General features: G+C 38.6%; 1 protein-coding gene across 2 annotated transcripts in view; it reads left to right on the top strand.

The window, feature by feature from the left end:
- The window catches only part of PLCB1 (phospholipase C beta 1), a gene marked incomplete at both ends in the record, with an annotated part of 691,313 nt that overhangs the window by 622,040 nt on the left and 51,797 nt on the right, over positions 1-17,476 (top strand). The window contains one exon of one of the 2 annotated variants that reach the window (XM_079720112.1): positions 8,390-8,485. The exons of the other annotated variant lie outside the window; for it this stretch is intronic. Coding sequence (XP_079576238.1) covers positions 8,390-8,485 — 96 coding nt within the window. Of the gene's footprint in view, positions 1-8,389; positions 8,486-17,476 lie in introns of those variants that run through there. 2 annotated transcript variants of the gene reach the window in all.

Here is a 17,476-nt window from a genome sequence, read left to right as displayed (position 1 = left end):
ATATCAGTATAAATAACCCTACAAAGATTTTATGTTACTGCTGTAACTCACCATGATTAAAATCAAATTTAGTAGTAAATTTCTTCATTGGATATAACCAAACATTAGAAGAACTAATAACTGTTGGAAAATTTATCAGTCAGGGTGTATTCAGCAGCAGCTTTGCAGAAAACCCAATTAACACTGGCTTAAGCAATAATATCATTTAGTAAGTCATATTACTGGAAGTTCAGAGGTATTGAAACTTGAAGAATAGTTAATCTAGTGGTTCAATAACCTCATCAAGAATCAGGGTATTTTTCAGAATTTCCACAGTGTTATCTCAATTTATTGCCTTTCATCCCCAGGCTGTAAACCCGCAGTCACAAGACAGCTGCCTTAGCTCCATGCATCATAACCTTACAGAAAACTATTCAAAGCCAGAAAAAGGAGTGTCTTCATCTTGTAACTGATTATAGGTTTGAAGAAAACTTTCCTAAATCTCCTCAATAGACCTCCCCTCACTGGTTAGAATTGTGTCCATGTCCATTTCTAAACCAATTATGAGCATAAGAATGTAATTTTCATGATTGGCTTAGAGTAATTAAGACTTACTCAAAAGGGTAGAGGGATTTCACCTTCTCCTCAATTCAACGATCACCAGGTACCTGAACAAAACTGATGTTTTCTTATCAAAAAAATAGAGGAGAGATAACAGTTGGGTAGGTAATTAACAGTGTGCACCCTACCACATGTATAGGAATTTTCCATTTCTTTTTTTGGCCCCTGAGAAAGAGATCTGAAGTGTTTCTATGAATTTTTAGTCATTCTGTTGCCTTTATTTTTGAGTGTAAATAGGTACCACAATGATTTCTCTTTGCTCTTCACCCATGAGGCTGCTTTTAATGACCATCTTATTGTGTCTGGATTTGAAGGTTGCCCTTGAAGATTGTTGGTTCCACGTCAAACTAAAGCATTTATTGAGAGGTTTCTTCAGGGCCTAAAATTTTTGTGCTTTGGAACCATGACTTTAATAATATAATAAGAAACCATGACTGTTAATATTGTAAGACACAGTGGCTAATAAAGGGAAATGACCATGACCAGAAAGAGCAATAATAAACAGTGATATAAAACAATAAGATCAAGTGTAGGTCATGTGGAGAAAAACCAAAACATGGGATGGCAAACTGAGCAAATGAAAGGCCAGGCCAGCAGAGCAGTTATCTGTGCTCCTATAATTACTGGATGTGGACCAGAAATAGAACAGCACTGCTTTGAAATAATCCCTCTTCACATCAATATTGGAGTAGCCTTTGAAGCCTGACATAGATATGAGGGAAATTAACAAAAGTAGAAACAAAATAGAAAGAGGACCAACTCAAGGAAATGAATGACCAGCAGTATCTATAAAAGAGGTTAACTGAGTGAGTTCCTTCAGTCAGAAGGATGAGAAGATGGGGTGATTTTATGACATCTAGAAATTTATGATCTGTTCTATCACTCAGTGTTGGACAAGGAAATTGAGTTGACACTGTAGTAGGTAATGTTAAAGTTAGTTGCAATCTTCTTATGAAGAGGAAAGCATGCCAAACTTTGCCAGAAGTTGCTGAGGGGAATAAAGTTCCTCCTTCAAGTGTTTTGTATGTGGGATACGCAGTTTTTAACTAGAAACCAAGAAAGGCTAATTTTTCACTTATGGCAAAAACATACACTATATGGCATCATGTCTCTTCCCATTCATCAGTGTCTTTTACCTTACTGTCGATTATAACGTTTACTTCCTCTTTATCCACTTATTCTAATTAATGTGATCATGTGTTTTATGTCCCTAACCTCCTGTTAAACAAGAGGGTGCTCTTTTTCCATTCCTGTTTTCTCCGAGTGTCACTATTTGCAGTTGTCCTGAACCCCTATCACAATCTGTGTGATTTTCCAAGCATTTGGTAACCAAACAACTTGTTTGTTTAAAAGTGAACAAACAAGTATAAAAACAATTTTTAACCAAAGAAATTTGAAAATCCAATTGGTGAAACACAATAGTTCTTCAGTGGCAAGGAGTTCTGGCTAGATTTAGAGCAAGTTAACGGATGTAGATTAATTGAAAGAGTAGCTTTTTACTCAACCATACTTATGATCTGGAAGGATTAACTCAAGTTCCAAACGTTTTTACCATGATACTACAGAACAGAACAATGTGCCTCAATCAAAACCAGGTTAAATGTCCATTTCATTTACACGCATGGATGAAGAACTTTCATCCTGCTGGTCTGTATTTGGTAGGGGACCAAATTAGACCAGCCCCACAATGTGAAAGTTTATGTGTAGAGTCCAGTTTTCCCATTCAAAAAGAGATTCAGTGAGTCTTTTCCTTTTGTATGTAATTTTTAAAGGAGTTGAAGAAATTGGAAGTAGGTGATCCTTAGAGGCAACTTATACAATAGATAAACATTTTGGCTCTCAATTTGACATAAAATTATGTCATGCATTCCTGTACATAAGTCTCACTGAAATTTATAAAGTCCTTAAAAGAGAATACTCAGCTCCTTTTCAGTAGAGTTCTAAATCCTGGAGAAATGTTCAGTTGCATGTTTCTTAGCAGTGAGATATTTGATTCACTCCCTGAGTGTATGCTGTTTTCAGCTTTGTTCAAAGCTATGAAATCCATAGCTTCAGAATTCTTAAGATGAATGCAATAAACTCTAACCAGTCTTTCAACTCAGTGACATAATTGGTGTCCTTGGGATTTCCATACCTGGGTTTGCCAAAGCCAATAGGAAAGGGTTTATATGTACAGATGATGTTAGAAAAAACTGAAGGACCCAACTGCCACTGCAAAGAAACACACATTTTGTGGTTGTGTTCAACTCCTAATCGATTCATTATAAAAAGGATGTTCTGCCTTTTTCCTGAACACTTCAAAGAGATTTATTTTAACATGTTGAAACATCGTTAATCAGGAGTCTCTCTGAATCTGCTGCGATTATTCCAATGTCTATTGATCATTTTGCAGTTACGGGCTCTCATTACAAGAAGAATCATCTTTTGAGGGGACTTTTTAATGAACCATCTCCATAACCTCATAAAACAGTCGATAAATGTGTAATTTACTTTTTCTCTGACATTTAATTTGTCTTTGATGCTTCTTAGCACACACATTTTCTGTTTTAATGTAGCTCATCAGCAAGAGAGAATTCCAAGAAGCTTTAGGGCATTTTAATTTCTACCCAAAAAACATTTCATCATGTAGCTACTGGCTTTATTTTTTCCTCCACCAGGGGAATATAGACTGATCTTCCTCCTTTCCCTGCCGACATCTTTGTAACAGGATGAGTGACTCATCCCTCTGCATGAAGTTAGTCTTGTCAGACCCACCGCTGGGTCCTGAGACAGAACCCTAAATGCACCTATTTCAGTCCTGCCTTCCCAGTTCTCAGGGAGAAAGAGACTACCTTGGGGATTTAAAGTAGATGCTTCTCTTTTCCATGATTCATTTGAGCCTCCTCTAATCCTCTGCTGCTTGATGGGGAAACGTGCATTCTCCCTGCCAACAACCATTGGACCCTCTCTTAAAAGCCAGACCAAAGAGTGCTAACTGGCTGCTTACCTTTTATGTTTTACTCTTTGTCAAGTCTTGGCTAACCTACCCATTGGTTTGCTTTTTTGTTTGTGTGTGTGTGTGTGTAAGAAATTTCCTTTTCCTTTGTTTCAGTGTGAAGAATTGCCTTTTAAAAAATATATAGTCATTCACTATTTTCTTGAAAGTAAAACTTACACATGCTTGATTTCCTTCAGGCAATACTCAAATATTAAAATAGTTTTTTAACTCCGTTTTTCTCCTCTTGATTTATTTTTGAAATTTACTTTAATTCTATAAATTTCTAAACCCATAAGACATTATTATTCTGTGTTATACAGGCAGTGTTCATTCACAAGCTTCTTAGCTAGATATTCTTTCTTGTGTCTCAGATCATCCATTTGGGATCATTATCTTCTACATCCTTTGGAAGTTCCTTTTATACAGTCTACTGGTGGTAAACTCCTTGGGTTTTTTGGTTTGTTTGTTTTGATTTCTTTCTGAAAATGTCTTTATTTTACCTTTATTCTGGAATGATATTTTCACTGGGTATAAAATTTTAGGTTGGCAGCTATTTTCTTTTAGCACATTGAAGATGAGATTCTACTGTCCTCTGGTCTCTCTTGTTATTGAGAAGCTAATTCTGACTCTTAGTGTAATTCTTTTGGTGATAACTTGTATTTTTACTCCTTTGCTTGCATTTAGAATTTTTTCTTATGTTTTATGCAAATTTCTATAATGTATCTAAATATGCATTTGAGGTGGCTGGATGGATAGCTTTCATCAGTTCTGTAAAAACTCAGCTATCGTGTCAGCAAATTGGCTTCCATCACACATTCTAAAAATTTCTTTCCATCACATTATTTACATATAAAATAAAATGGACCTTCTTATTCCATCTCCTCTTTTAACTCGTTCTAGTATACTCCATCTTTTTGCCTCTCTATGGTACCCTGTGGACAATTTTCTTTCTGACCTTTATTTTAATTCCCTAATTCTTTGTTTATACTGCTACTTCACTCATCCACTGAGTTAATTATATATAGCTTTTGAATTTTATGTAATTCTAGAAGTTCTATTTGGTTTATTTTCAAATCTACAATTTGTGTGTCTGGCTTATAGTAAGGAAATTTTCCTGTGAGATTCCTCATTTCTGGCCAGCCACAGGCTTTGAATTTTGTCCTCATCCTAGAAGGCTGTCAAAAGATGAATTCAAAATATCCAGCATTAGCAAAAGCCTGTCAGGACAAAAGCAGCTTCCCTGCCTGTTACCTGTCTAGGTTTGATGTTCCTTGGAGTTTGGGCCTGATCACTCTTTAAATTTTTGTGATTCTTAGTTTCTTTAAAGAATGTAGTTTTTAATATCAAGTTCATCTTTTCTAGTTGTTTTCAGTGAGAAAGATGGCCCAGATAACCTAACCAGCCATTAACAGAAATATAAAATTCCCACATAGTGTCAGTTTGGACATCATTTGAATATCTGTATCAGTCAGGGTTCAACTAGAGAAGCAGAGCCAGTAACAGATTATGTGTGTGTGTGTGTGTTACAGGGAATTGGCTCATGTAATTGTGGGGGCAGGTTATTCAATCTCCACAAGGCCATCTCTCTATCTAATGCTAGACCCTGGCAGGCAGGCAGGCAGTCTGGAAGAGAAGACCATGCGTGGGCTTGGCAACTAGGATAACCTGCAGAAGCTGAAATTCTGTCACAGAACTAAATACACACACACACACACACACACACACACACAAACGCACCTGATCCAGGAGTCAGGAAAACTAAAGGAAGACCCAAGGAGAAGGAAAAGTGATTACAGGCCCAGTTGCTGCTTCACCCCAACAAGACAAGTCAACAGATCAGCAACAGTGCATGTGTGTTACAAAGTAGCTGCTGCCTCTCTCATCAGCCCTCCAACTCTTGGGAGAGTCTTCCTTGTACCCCACTCTAACTGGGAACATACAGGAAGGAAACCCTGGCATATGTCCAGCCTAGCCAAGGTGGCACATTACAAAATCATCACACTATTATTTTTAAATCAGAAATTTTCTTATTAATTTTTTTTTTCTTTTTAAAAATTAGATTATATGATTATAGGGATCCAACATGGAAACAAATCTCTAGAGCAGAGAAGAGGCTGCTCCTTAGGCCTGCAGGGCATTCCCCAGGCTGCTTCATGGATTTCTGTTATCTGTTGGCCCCTGCAAAACAACTGAGTTTGAGATTTAAATAGAATTGGAACTGAGATTCCCATGGATGCCATTGATTCCTCCCCCTTTTCTCCATCCCATTAACTTTCTTTCCCCTTCTTTTGTCTTTATTTTCCTTTCCTAAAGATGAGAAAATATGGGAGTATGGTGATGGGCATATTGGATGGAAGGGAGGGCATCCAAAGACAATACCCACAACCTGCTAGAGTAGCCAGTGTTTGTGTTGACGGGGTTGAGTCTTCCCAACAAGCACTGAGTTTAGCATCAGGGATAGGATGAGATGGACTTCAATCTCACTGACTTTCATCTGCCTTCCTACCATAAACTGGAAGTCCACAACCATGGATAGCCCACAGAACCTTTGGGATTTACTTCTGTTTATACTCCGTGTGCTGTCATTGTGCACAACTTATATGAATTTTACCAACACGCATTAGATGTTTTGTTCCAAATGTATCTCTAGTTTGTTTTTAAACCCCTGCTTTGGTATAACCAGCATAACAAAAATAGTCAAATACATTATTAAATGTAAAAATTTAATTGATCTCAGGAAACCACTATCAGATTTTTCTATGACCTTCAACATTTTAAGGGGAAGAATGGCCAAACTCAAACCAAGAGAAATATTTACCTGTAGAATATCCAAAGAGGAAATGTATTAGTGCTTTGAAATATTTGATGAAGCAGTATGTGGAGACTAGAGAAAAGTCTAATGCAAAAGGGCATATACTGAAGAAAGTTTCCATTCAAAATAGGAAAGCAATTTCTCAGAGCAAGAGTCACTTTCTCTATTTTCCAGTATTATGCATAAAGCCAAATTAATGTAACAAATCTCCCACTTAGAGTCCTGATTATACATTTTCTGTCAACAAAAATCAGTTGACACAAGCTTTTGCATTTATTATAATCATTTGCTGAGGATAATCTTTGAATTTGACAAGGAATTTGAATTTGTAGCTGAAACCAAGACAAATAATATTTTAATATTTCAAAGAGTTTTATCCATAGAGTTGGTTTTATCTCTTGCTAATATTTATGATAGAATAGTAAACAGTTCATCACATTTCTGATAGTTTAGATAGATTCTCCACTATATATTCTCTATGGCCATTTCACACACACACACACACACAAACACACAACTTGATACACTTGGGGGGAATCTTAGAGTGTTTAACCATTTGGGCATCAAAATAGATTTTGACCTAGTTAATCATGCAAGTATATGGAAAATCATGTCTAAGATAGTAGCCAGCAGAACGTACATGTTTTTTGTGACATACAGAAAACAGGAACTATGTTAACTTCTAGCTTTAGTTGAAAAGGATTTCACTAGGTTTTGGGAAATACAAAATGAGCTGTTTTAATTCTTAAATTTTTTACAGGGGTCTTTGTTTTCAATGGAATCAAAGCAACCCTAGGACTTGCAAAATATTATGAAGCAGTTAGAACATCTTTATAATTGTTAAGCTGCCAACTGCAGGTAAACCATCCTAGCCAAAGCCACCGCCATCTCTCACCTGGATTTCTAAATAGCCTGCTTCCACATGTGGCCACTCACAGTCAACTCCCAACGTGGCAGCCAGAGTCATCCTTTGAGAACATAAATCAGTCCACTCCTCTCTTCAAGACCCTTCCATGGCTCTTTTATTTCTCAGAATAAAAGTCTGCAAGGTCTGACATGATCTGACCCCACTCAGCTGCAGCCCCTCTTTATCTCCTTGTTGACCTATTCTCTGCTCAGGCCATCCTGGGCTCCCTGCTGGGCCCCAATAAGCCAGGACAGTGCCACCTTGGGCTATTGCACAGACTCTTTCCTCTGCCCAAAATGTTCATTGCCCAAGTGTATGCTTGGGCAACTCTCTCCTGTCTTTCAAGTCTTTGCTCAAATCTGTCTTCTTAAAAAGGCCTTCCATGACCACTATTAAGTTTACACCACCCTCCACCACTCTCCCATCCCTGGCATCTCCTTTCCCTTTTATTCTGCTCTACTTTCTGGTGTTTATGGCATTGGTCACCCCTCATTAGGTCACTGAATTCTTTCTTAAGTGTGTCACTCAGCGTTGGTCCCTCCCCATTAGAATGTAATCTCCATGATAGCAGGGGCTTTGACTGTTTTGTTCACTGGTGCTTGAGTTCTAAGCATCCAGGAGCACATCCTGGTTCGTAGTTGGTGTGTTGTGAATGAAACATGTCGAGGGCTAACAAAACTAATTTTGTATGTTAAAAAAATAGTTTTCTCTCTTGGAGAGAGAAAAGTAAAGCCATTAAGCTCAGACTCATTGGGCTGCATTGTTCAACTGCTGTCCATGACTCAGTGCAGTCTTTTCTCAGGTTTCTTGACAGTAGTGAGATTTTGTGGAGTATTTCTCAAAAGTAGTAGTTGTGATCATATTTAACATCTAATTCTTACAAAGGTAGAGAAGAATCAAAGAGAATTCAATTGCCAATTCCATTGCATTTTTGATGGGAAATGTTGAAGTAGATAAAGGAGCTTGAGGTTTTAAATCTCCGTTCTAAAAGGCACTCCAAGAGAACTCCCAGACAGATAATTTGAAACAGAAGATGACTCAGAAATCAGTTTCAATGTCACAAAAATGATAGCCTCCCTTTTTTTCCACACAGGGGGACGGTTCCTCCTCATTCTTGTCGGAAACTTGCCATGAGGATCCCTCTGTTTCCCCCAACTTTACTCCCCCCAACCCTCAAGCTCTCAAGTGATGACCAGTGAGACCGGTGTCCTTCCGGCCAGGTAGGACAGGATGGGAGGGGTCGCTTTTGAGAGAAGGGTGGCATGTAGCCATCCGGTTTACAGGCATCGTGGACTTGCTCCTTTGTTCTTCACCCCCCTTCTCTTTACATTCCCATCTTTTTCCTGCTATAGTTCAGGTGGGTGATGCCTCCCTCATCTTTACGTGCCTTCCTCAGGTATTTATTGCTTCATCATTGTTCTCTCTCCTCCTGACATAAATTCCATTCTTCCATATTTTCTTCTTCTTCATTTGTCTTTTTGTTTCTCTCTTTGCTAAACTGGCTTCCCCTTTGACCTTGATCTTTCTCTCTTACACTCACACTATTATTTCCACTTTTGAAACATTTTTAAAATTCCTCCTTCTCACAGTACTGGTTTCCAATCTTATTACCTTAAAATCCAGTGAGATTAAATTAACCCTCAGGGAGTCTTCTTGACTCACTCCACTCAATTTACCACTCCTCTCCTTTTAAAACTACAGTAAAAGTCATTGTATTCCTACACAGTATTTTGAGTTAAGGGGATAGCTCAGGAGTTCCTGATTCTCTAGAATCAAGAGCTCTTGAAAATATCTAACCAATAGGGATGCTTGGGCCAGGGGCTGCTGGCTAGAGCAAATTGAAGTTTGAAAATTAAAGAGGACTTTAACTTGCTAGAGAAAATACATCATGAAATCTATTGGATTCCTTTGCTAATAAGAAAACTGGACTATGCCATTGCAATGGGTGTATATTTCAGGGAGAAAAGAGGCTTTATAGTGATTATAAAAAAAACTTCTATTCTGATATATTGAAAACAGGGTTGTAGTGAGATTTATAATGTTTTTGTCTTCAAGCACTTGTTGACTTGTGAAGCACTGCATTTCAGAAATATGTTGAAGAATTAGTGAAAAAAACAATTTTACTGAGAAAGAGGTGTAAGTTATTTCTCATCCTTTATATCAATTGCCACATACAGTGATGCTCTAGCTCAATTATTTTCATTTGAATGAAAAAATAAATTACCTGGAGATCTTATGAAAATACAGATTCGGATTCAGTAGGTCTGGATGGCACCTGAAATTTGTATTTCTGACTCACTCCCAGGGAATGTCCTGGATGCCACATCTCCAGGGACCACACTTAACCAGCAGGGATCTAGTACATTCCTTCCTCTTGGCTGGAGCACCTGGAAGGAAAAGCTTTAAACTGCCTTCATGGTGTTTTATTGTATTTTAATTTTTTTGCCTAATCAAGAGCCTGACCCTTTGATATCTTTTTATTTTGTACTGTTTGTTGATTGTTACACTAGAAAGAGAAGCAGAGGATGTCATCTGAGAGCTAAGCCACGCCCTTAGCTTTTAACTATGACTTCTGTCCATGTCTTCCCAGCAGTGATGATCTCGTCCCTGTGGTGACCTTGTGATAAAACTCACATTGGAAGGTGGGGTGGAGGAGGGGCGAGTACTATCAATTTCCCCAGGAAGACGTCAGGGGGACCTGGAAGCTGTCTTCCTCATTGGGCTATCAATGTTTAGGCTACCTTTTAAGTCATCCATTATAAGAATCAGCGGATTATGTTTTGCTGCACTTGCTGTTCCTGTCCTGTATTTTTGAGAGTTATTGTGAAACATTTAACAACCTAGATAGAGTATTGAATTCTCTCAGAAGAGGTAAATGACAGTGGAGCTCAGACACATGACTTGGGTTTTGTCTTTCGAAACAAATGCAGTAGAGACATAAAGGTCACATTTGTGTCACTGTACTCCATCAGGCTTGTGAAGGCTGGTTCACAACTTGTTTTCTGTTCAGAATGTCAACTGACCTTCCTACTTAGCAAAAAATTATTTCAAAAGAGATAGATATTCCTGCAATACCTGGACATTATAAAAAATTCTTTAGTCACATAGTTAGTCTGACCCCTTTAGCTTCCCACATATAAAAAGACAACATAAAAATAAACCAATTTCACATTTTCCATGGAAAAATAGATCTCATTGCTAAAATAGAAAAAAAATAAATAATTACACTATTTTGTATTTGAAAAAGAACAAAATATTCTTCTTTTATAGCGGTGTATGGAAAGTATATTTCATACCATATTTAATATTTCCCCAAAGGTTCCTTCCACACCTTAAACATCTCCATTGATAGACTAAAGTTGAAAACAAAATGAATGAATAAAAAGTAATTGTACATAAAGCCATCACACATTTTCCAGAAAAGAATGAGTTTTTACTAAAAAATTGATCCCAAGAATACTCATCATATAAATACTTGAAATTTCACATTTTTAAATTTGTGAATGCAAACCTTCAGGGATGAAAATATATTCCTTGTTATCAACTAAAGATTAATATGTGAAGCTGAACAGCTTAGTCATACTTTTAACCCTGGTAACTTCTATTTTTTAATAAATACAAGTTATTGTAGAGCAAGATTTAAAAAAAAGGGATGTTTGCTCATTGTGCATATGTATTAACCTTTAGGTAAAGAGCTATAAAATGACCAATTAAAAAAAATGGTAATTAAAATAAATAAATAAATAAAATGACCAATTTCTAAAAATGCTAATGGTATAGCTTTGGAAAATCATAAGTTTATGTCAAGTATTAAGTGCTTGCTTTATTCTAAGCTATACCTATTTCAATAGGGAGTACAAATGCATAAAAACCACAGTTCCTACAATCTGTAAAACAAATAAAGAGCAATTCAAGGCCATAGAAGGACATTAACTTTTTTTTCCTGACACTTAAATAATAAAAACAAGAACAACTAGCATTTACTGAGCACTTACTATGTTGACAAGCACCTTCTAAGCACATTACATGTGTCATCTTATTCTTGCCATTGTGCAGTTGAGGGAACTAAAGTTTTTAAAGGTTAATTACTTTACTAAAGTCATACAAGAAGTGTCAAATCTTGGAGACCCCATGTTTTGTATCCTTCAGTTTTCTCAGTAAATATCAGAAGCTATGATTTTGTGATCTAGTTGTCAGGGGTGTGAGATCACTCTCTCACATTTCGTGGGCAGCCAAGCAATAAGGGTCCACCGTCTGTGCCTCAGTACACTCATATGTAGAGTGGAGAGACTCCCAGCCTCTCTGTTGAAGGAGGCAGGTCTCTGAGTGGTGAGAAGTGGTAGACACCTGTCACATATAACAAAGCCTGTTTTGTTTGCTGGTGGCACACCCCGGCCTCCACAAGATCATGACCAAATCTTGCCAGGGATTTAGCCTCCAAACTGGTCACAGGAGCAAAGGAATTAACCATCATAGGAAGGATGTTCAAGTTTCTCAGAATCACTTGTTTTTAACAAACATCTGGGAGAAGAACATCTCTCAGGACTAGATGTTAGAAAACTTCCAGCCCAGTGAAAACAGACCTTAACTCCAGGAAGCCTGTACTTGAGAGGTGGGCAGCTGTTTTCTGTGTTCACTGCATCCAGCGGGAAAGCACTGCCAAGCAGAGGGGGGACTCTGAGGCGTGGTGGTGCCTGCATGGGTGGGTTCAAAGGATTTGACACAACCTTTTTCCCTACCTGCTGAACATGCACTGCTCCCCTGTGTGAAGCATCGGGATTGAGGTCAGACACCCTCACCTCCTCCCAACCTTGACTTGCCTTCTTCCTTCACATCTCCACTTACAGGCACCCAGCTTACATGTACTGATGCTGAGCTCAACCAGAGACCCAGTGGTCTTGCTTCCCTTGAGATCCTCTTCCCTCCACATTTTCTCTCCACATTCTCCCCTCTTAAATCCTTCTCTTCCCCCAGCTCTAGAACAGCATCCTTGTTAACTAACACCTACTTCTCCCACTTGAAAAGTCCTGTCCTGGATTATGAGAAAGAAGTTTGGGTCCACACTAGGCTCTGTGCCATGGTCTATTTGTATTTGTTAAGGAATTATTTTTATGGCTTTTGTTTTTTCATTCAAAGAATATTTACTCAGCCCTACTATTTACTATTTGAGGTTACTAGGAAATCCAAAGGAACATTTGGAAAAACAATATCTCCTTTTAGATTGTATCTACATCTCAAAGTACAGAAAGGGGCTTCTCCAGAGCATGTGACAGATGACCCTGTTCTCCTTTTGCTCTGGAGTTAGAGTGAGGAGAACTGCTTTGGACTAAATCGTGAAAGATTTAAGCAAGAAACAAAAGTTTCCGAGAGGTAGAATATCTAAATAACTAAAGGGATTCCCAAGGGTTACTCTGTGTCTCTTTGAAGATCTTTAAATGTGGCAACAAAGAGGCTGTCTGCAAGCAGGGAGTTGTGTACCAACTGGGTGACCTTTTTGTGATCTCCTTTAGTCCATGAAGGATACGGTTAATTAAACTCAGAAGTTTGCCACTAAAATAATAGGTATGAGATCCAGAGAATTCAAGGTGTTGGAGGACTCATTAGATAAGGTTGCATAAATATCATGCTGAAAGATTTAATGAGTCCATAGGGTCAGTTATAGAACAATGGAGCATAGATGACCTAGAAAAAATAAATTAGAATCGATATTGTGCTTCTGAGTTAACAACTATAGATTGCTATATGAACACCTGAGAGAGAAATTCTATAATTATATCTTAATTCTGCATGTTGGTTTTCTCATCTCAGGGAAAATGAAAATTGCTTAGTTTTCTTTTACTTGTCAGTAATAAAAATAATTTTTTATATATGTGTTCATTTCTGTGATCTCTAGGAACCATGAATGCTTAAGTAGCTACAAATAGATAAATAGTGTTAATTTTTTCCTTTAATTCAACTAATATTTATTGAATGCTACTGCATAGCAGGCACTAGACTGCATGCTGGGAAAATAAAAGGATGTAAAAAGATGCAACCTTACCAACCCCCCACTCAAGTTACAGTCTAGGGCAACACTGTCAATAGAACTTTCTGCAGTGATGGAAATGTTCCATGTCTGAGAGTCCAGTGCAGTAGCCACAGGTAGTTATTTAGTGTTTGAAATGTGATTAGTGCAACTGAGGATTGAATATTTAATTTCATTTAAATTTAAGTGTAACAGCGGTATGGCTAACATATGGGCAGCCCAGAAAGATAAGATGCTGAATCTAAATTTCTAATGTATCTACCTTTCTACAAAGGATTTGTGTTGGGACCAAACACTATGATCATTATTATAATAGAGCTCTTTACAGGGGAGGAAGGGCTGACTCTTCTTGGGGAAACCAAGGAAAGCTTCCCAGAGCTGGTAACCTTAGACCTACAGGAGGAAGTGAAAGTTTATCCAGCAGAGGAGCAGGTAGGAGTTCCTCATGACATTGTGACAAAGCCTGAGGTTCAAGGATCACATTACTGCTGCGGAATTGCATGTAATTTCATAATTCACGTGTTGTATTAGTTAGTCTGTGCTGCCATCACAAAATATCTCCAACTGGGGGTCCTAAACAAGAGAAAATTATTTTCTCACAGTTGTGCAGTCTGAAGTCCAAGATCAAGGTGCCAGTAGGGTGGTTTCTGTGAGGCTTCTCGCTTCCTGGCAGGTGGTGCCTTCTTGCTGTGTCCTTACATGGCCTTTGACCTGCAGTCAGGCACAGAGAGGGAGAGAGAGAGACAGAAACTCTGGTGTATCTTCCTCTTCCTATAAGGACACCAGTTCTATCAGATTAGGGCCCTACTCTTATGACTTCGTTTAACCTCCTTAAAGGTTCCATCGCCAAAAACAGTCACATACAATGAGGCTTCAACCTATGAATTTTGAGGGGACACAATTCAGTTCATAAAAGATGTTTCAATAAGCAAATATCTTCTTCTCTGTTTTTCTTTTTTTTCCCTGAGAAAAGGAAATATATACCTCACACTCAGCTCACACACATATATAGAAAACTACCACCTACTGATCTAGCATCCAATGATTTGAATCCTTGTGTTTTATTTGTCTATTAATAGATAACATAGAGTTCTGGAAAATTAACAAGCAAAAAAACATCTAAAGCAAAGTGTCCACCTCTCAGAACTCAAATGTAATCAAATATTGCTTAAGCAAACAGTAATAATTTTCCTTTATTCTATGAGGACAAACCATTGATGAGCTGGAGCTGGTCATACTAGCTCAGAGGAACTCATTTTTAAATTTTCCAGGAATTCTGTGAGCCAGTTGTTAAACACAGACACTATTGAAAAGTAAATTATATAGATTTACAATTAAAAAATCATACTAAAAACAAAGGCTCTATAAGGGAAAAGAATCCATATAAAATGGAATCACTTTGCTGTACACTTGAAACAAACACAACATTGTAAATCAACTATACTTCAATTTAAAAAAAAGAAAAAGAAAAAAAACAAAAAATAAAAACAAAGGTAACAAATATCCCAAATTCACCACTGCTAATTAATTAAGACATTTCACTATTGCCTGTGCCCTGGAGGTAAGTTACATCTCTGGTGCCTGTAGGGTCACTGCAATGGATTCCTACCACACACCTCTTCCTAACTTTTTGTTCAGGGTCCTCACGTTGGTAGCTTGAAATTGGCTACAGTGAGTATATTTACACCATGGAAATCAACAAATGCCACAAACCAGGCTCTTTGTTCTTCCCTAGGAGAACAGTGTATTCAACATTCACCAGTACACCACTGGCACAAACCTTACTGTTTTATGGCATACGTTTTTCCCAGAATTGTGCAGAGTTCCTTTTGCAAACATTATTACCCGTCCATTGTATACAAAACTTTCTACTGAAACATAATTTATTACCTTTTTTAAACTTTTTTTTTTTTTTTTTTTTGCGCTACGCGGACCTCTGACTGTTGTGGCCTCTCCCGCTGTGGAGCACAGGCTCCGGACATGCAGGCTCAGCAGCCATGGCTCACAGGCCCAGCCGCTCTGCAGCATGTGGGATCCTCCCGGACCGGGGCACGAACCCGTGTCCCCTGCATCGGCAGGCGGACTCTCAACCACTGCACCACCAGGGAAGCCCATAAAGAGGCCATTTTTTTCTCTGCTAAGTTTTAAGTAACAATAAATGAAATAGAATAGAAAATTGCTGGGGTAAATAACAGTTTTCAGATGAAGTTTTATTTTCCGTAGGAAACATTTCTCTCCAAGTTTGCTTTTATTCCAAACAAGTAAGAAGTGGCTCAGGCTTTGAAAATGAAATGCCAATTCTCATTCAATCTTTTATTAAAACAACAATTAAGCCACACCCGTGTTCTCTAAACTCTGTAGCCCAGGAGGTGAAAGTGACTTGTCTGAGGTCACAGAGGAACAGCACTCAGTGCCTGCCCACATCTTTCACTCCAAATTGACACCCCAGTACCTCTTGCTTTCTGACTACAACCATGTTCATTTATGATTTCTTTTATCATCATCATATTGTATGAGGCTGTTATGAGGGTGATGAGAAAAGAAGATGTTCAAGCAGAAAAGATGAAGTGACTTGAAGTTTTCACCCATTCTCCAGGTGTAGCTTACATGTACAAAAAAATGAGAATCATGAATCTAGGTTGAATTGAAACATAGGCTGGATAAAATCCTTGGCATCGAGAGGGAAAAGAGAAAGGATCCCAGGACTTAGTTCCAGATAACTCTTCATTTTAAGAAGTCTGGTAGAGGAAAAAAAGCCTGAAAGGGACAGAAAAGGTACAACCTGTGAGTTGGGAGGGAAACCGAGAAGAATAAAAGGCATTCCTATGAAGGCAATGATACATAGTGTCTACAGGACTCAGTAGACGTTACTTTAGTGACCACACGTTCTTTGACTTTAGTGACCAGGAGGTTATTGGTGCCCTGGGTGTGAGTGAGGAGTCACGGGAAATGTGGGAGTGGAGCAAAACAAGAGTGGAATGACCAGGAGGTAAGGAATAGGAGATAGCTTACCTACCACCCTTCTCAAAGCCTAGACTTGTAGAGAAGCAGAAATCTGAAATAGTAATGAGGGATGTCAGGAATCGGGGGGAAACCCATTTGAAGTGAGATGAATGAGTACTTCTAACCTATGGTCCAGTCTAGTTTATCATGAGATTACTAAATAAAATGATTGCCAGGGAAGAATGGGGAAAAAGAGATTTCACCCATCTATTGCTTGGCGGTGTTGTGTTTTCCTCTGGTGAATCAGTATTCAGCAGAAGGACAGTATCTTAATGAGTGTGCAATATCAATTATTCAAAACTATCAAGAACAATAAAGAGCTTCCCTACACACTGTTTAAAGGTTAGGTTGTTTTCTCTTGCTATTTAGTACATTGATTGTGATCTTCAAAGCTGGTCCAGAAGGGCACAGAGACTGCATGGCTGCCACACAAAAGCATCTATAGGTCAAGAGACTTTCGCATTTACCATCCTGTAATTAGAATTCACTCCGCCTTGTGTAGCAGTGAAATTATTTTGCCCATGATAAGCTGATATATTTTCTTTTCCTTTTAAGCTTCCTCCTTCCCTCTCTGCCATCCACCCCCACCCCACCCCGCCCTTGCAGAATCATGGCTCCAGGAAAGGCAAGGCTGGGACTCCCTTAAGGAGAAGACCCTCATTAGCAGGGCAGAAATCTTGTCAAAGTGAGATTTCAAGAGAGGAAAGGGTTTCTCCAAATTTCTTTAGTTTCTTTTAACTCCAGGCCTGAAGGGCTAAGCCTTACTAAACACCCACCCTAGCACTCAGGATGTGACAAGAGGAAGAGGAGAGCCTGCCTTTTTCAACCCTAGGAGTTGTGGGGAAAAGGAGGGAGAGAGGATAGAGCAGGAGGTAAGATTTGTATGCACCTCTCTGACTTCTACCCTCTGGGCCAAAATCTGGAAGATTCTGGACAGGGCTCAAGGCTCCCATATCATGTGTGCCTTAGAAGGGACAGGAGCATTCCTGAGTGCCCCAGTGATGGGAAACAGTGGTGGTGAGGGGGCCGGTGGAAGCCTAAGAACAAGACAGAGGTTCCGCCAGGTCCATTGGACCAGACCATGGACTCAAGCAGTGGCTACCAATCAATCACCCCAAATGACCAGGAGGCATTTGTCCATGAAGAATTTTA

The sequence above is a fragment of the Hyperoodon ampullatus genome (genome assembly GCF_949752795.1).
Source record: "Hyperoodon ampullatus genome assembly, chromosome: 14".
NCBI lineage: Eukaryota > Metazoa > Chordata > Mammalia > Artiodactyla > Ziphiidae > Hyperoodon > Hyperoodon ampullatus.
The sequence above is the reverse complement of the archived record's forward strand: the minus strand, read 5'-3'. Positions and strand labels throughout refer to the sequence as shown.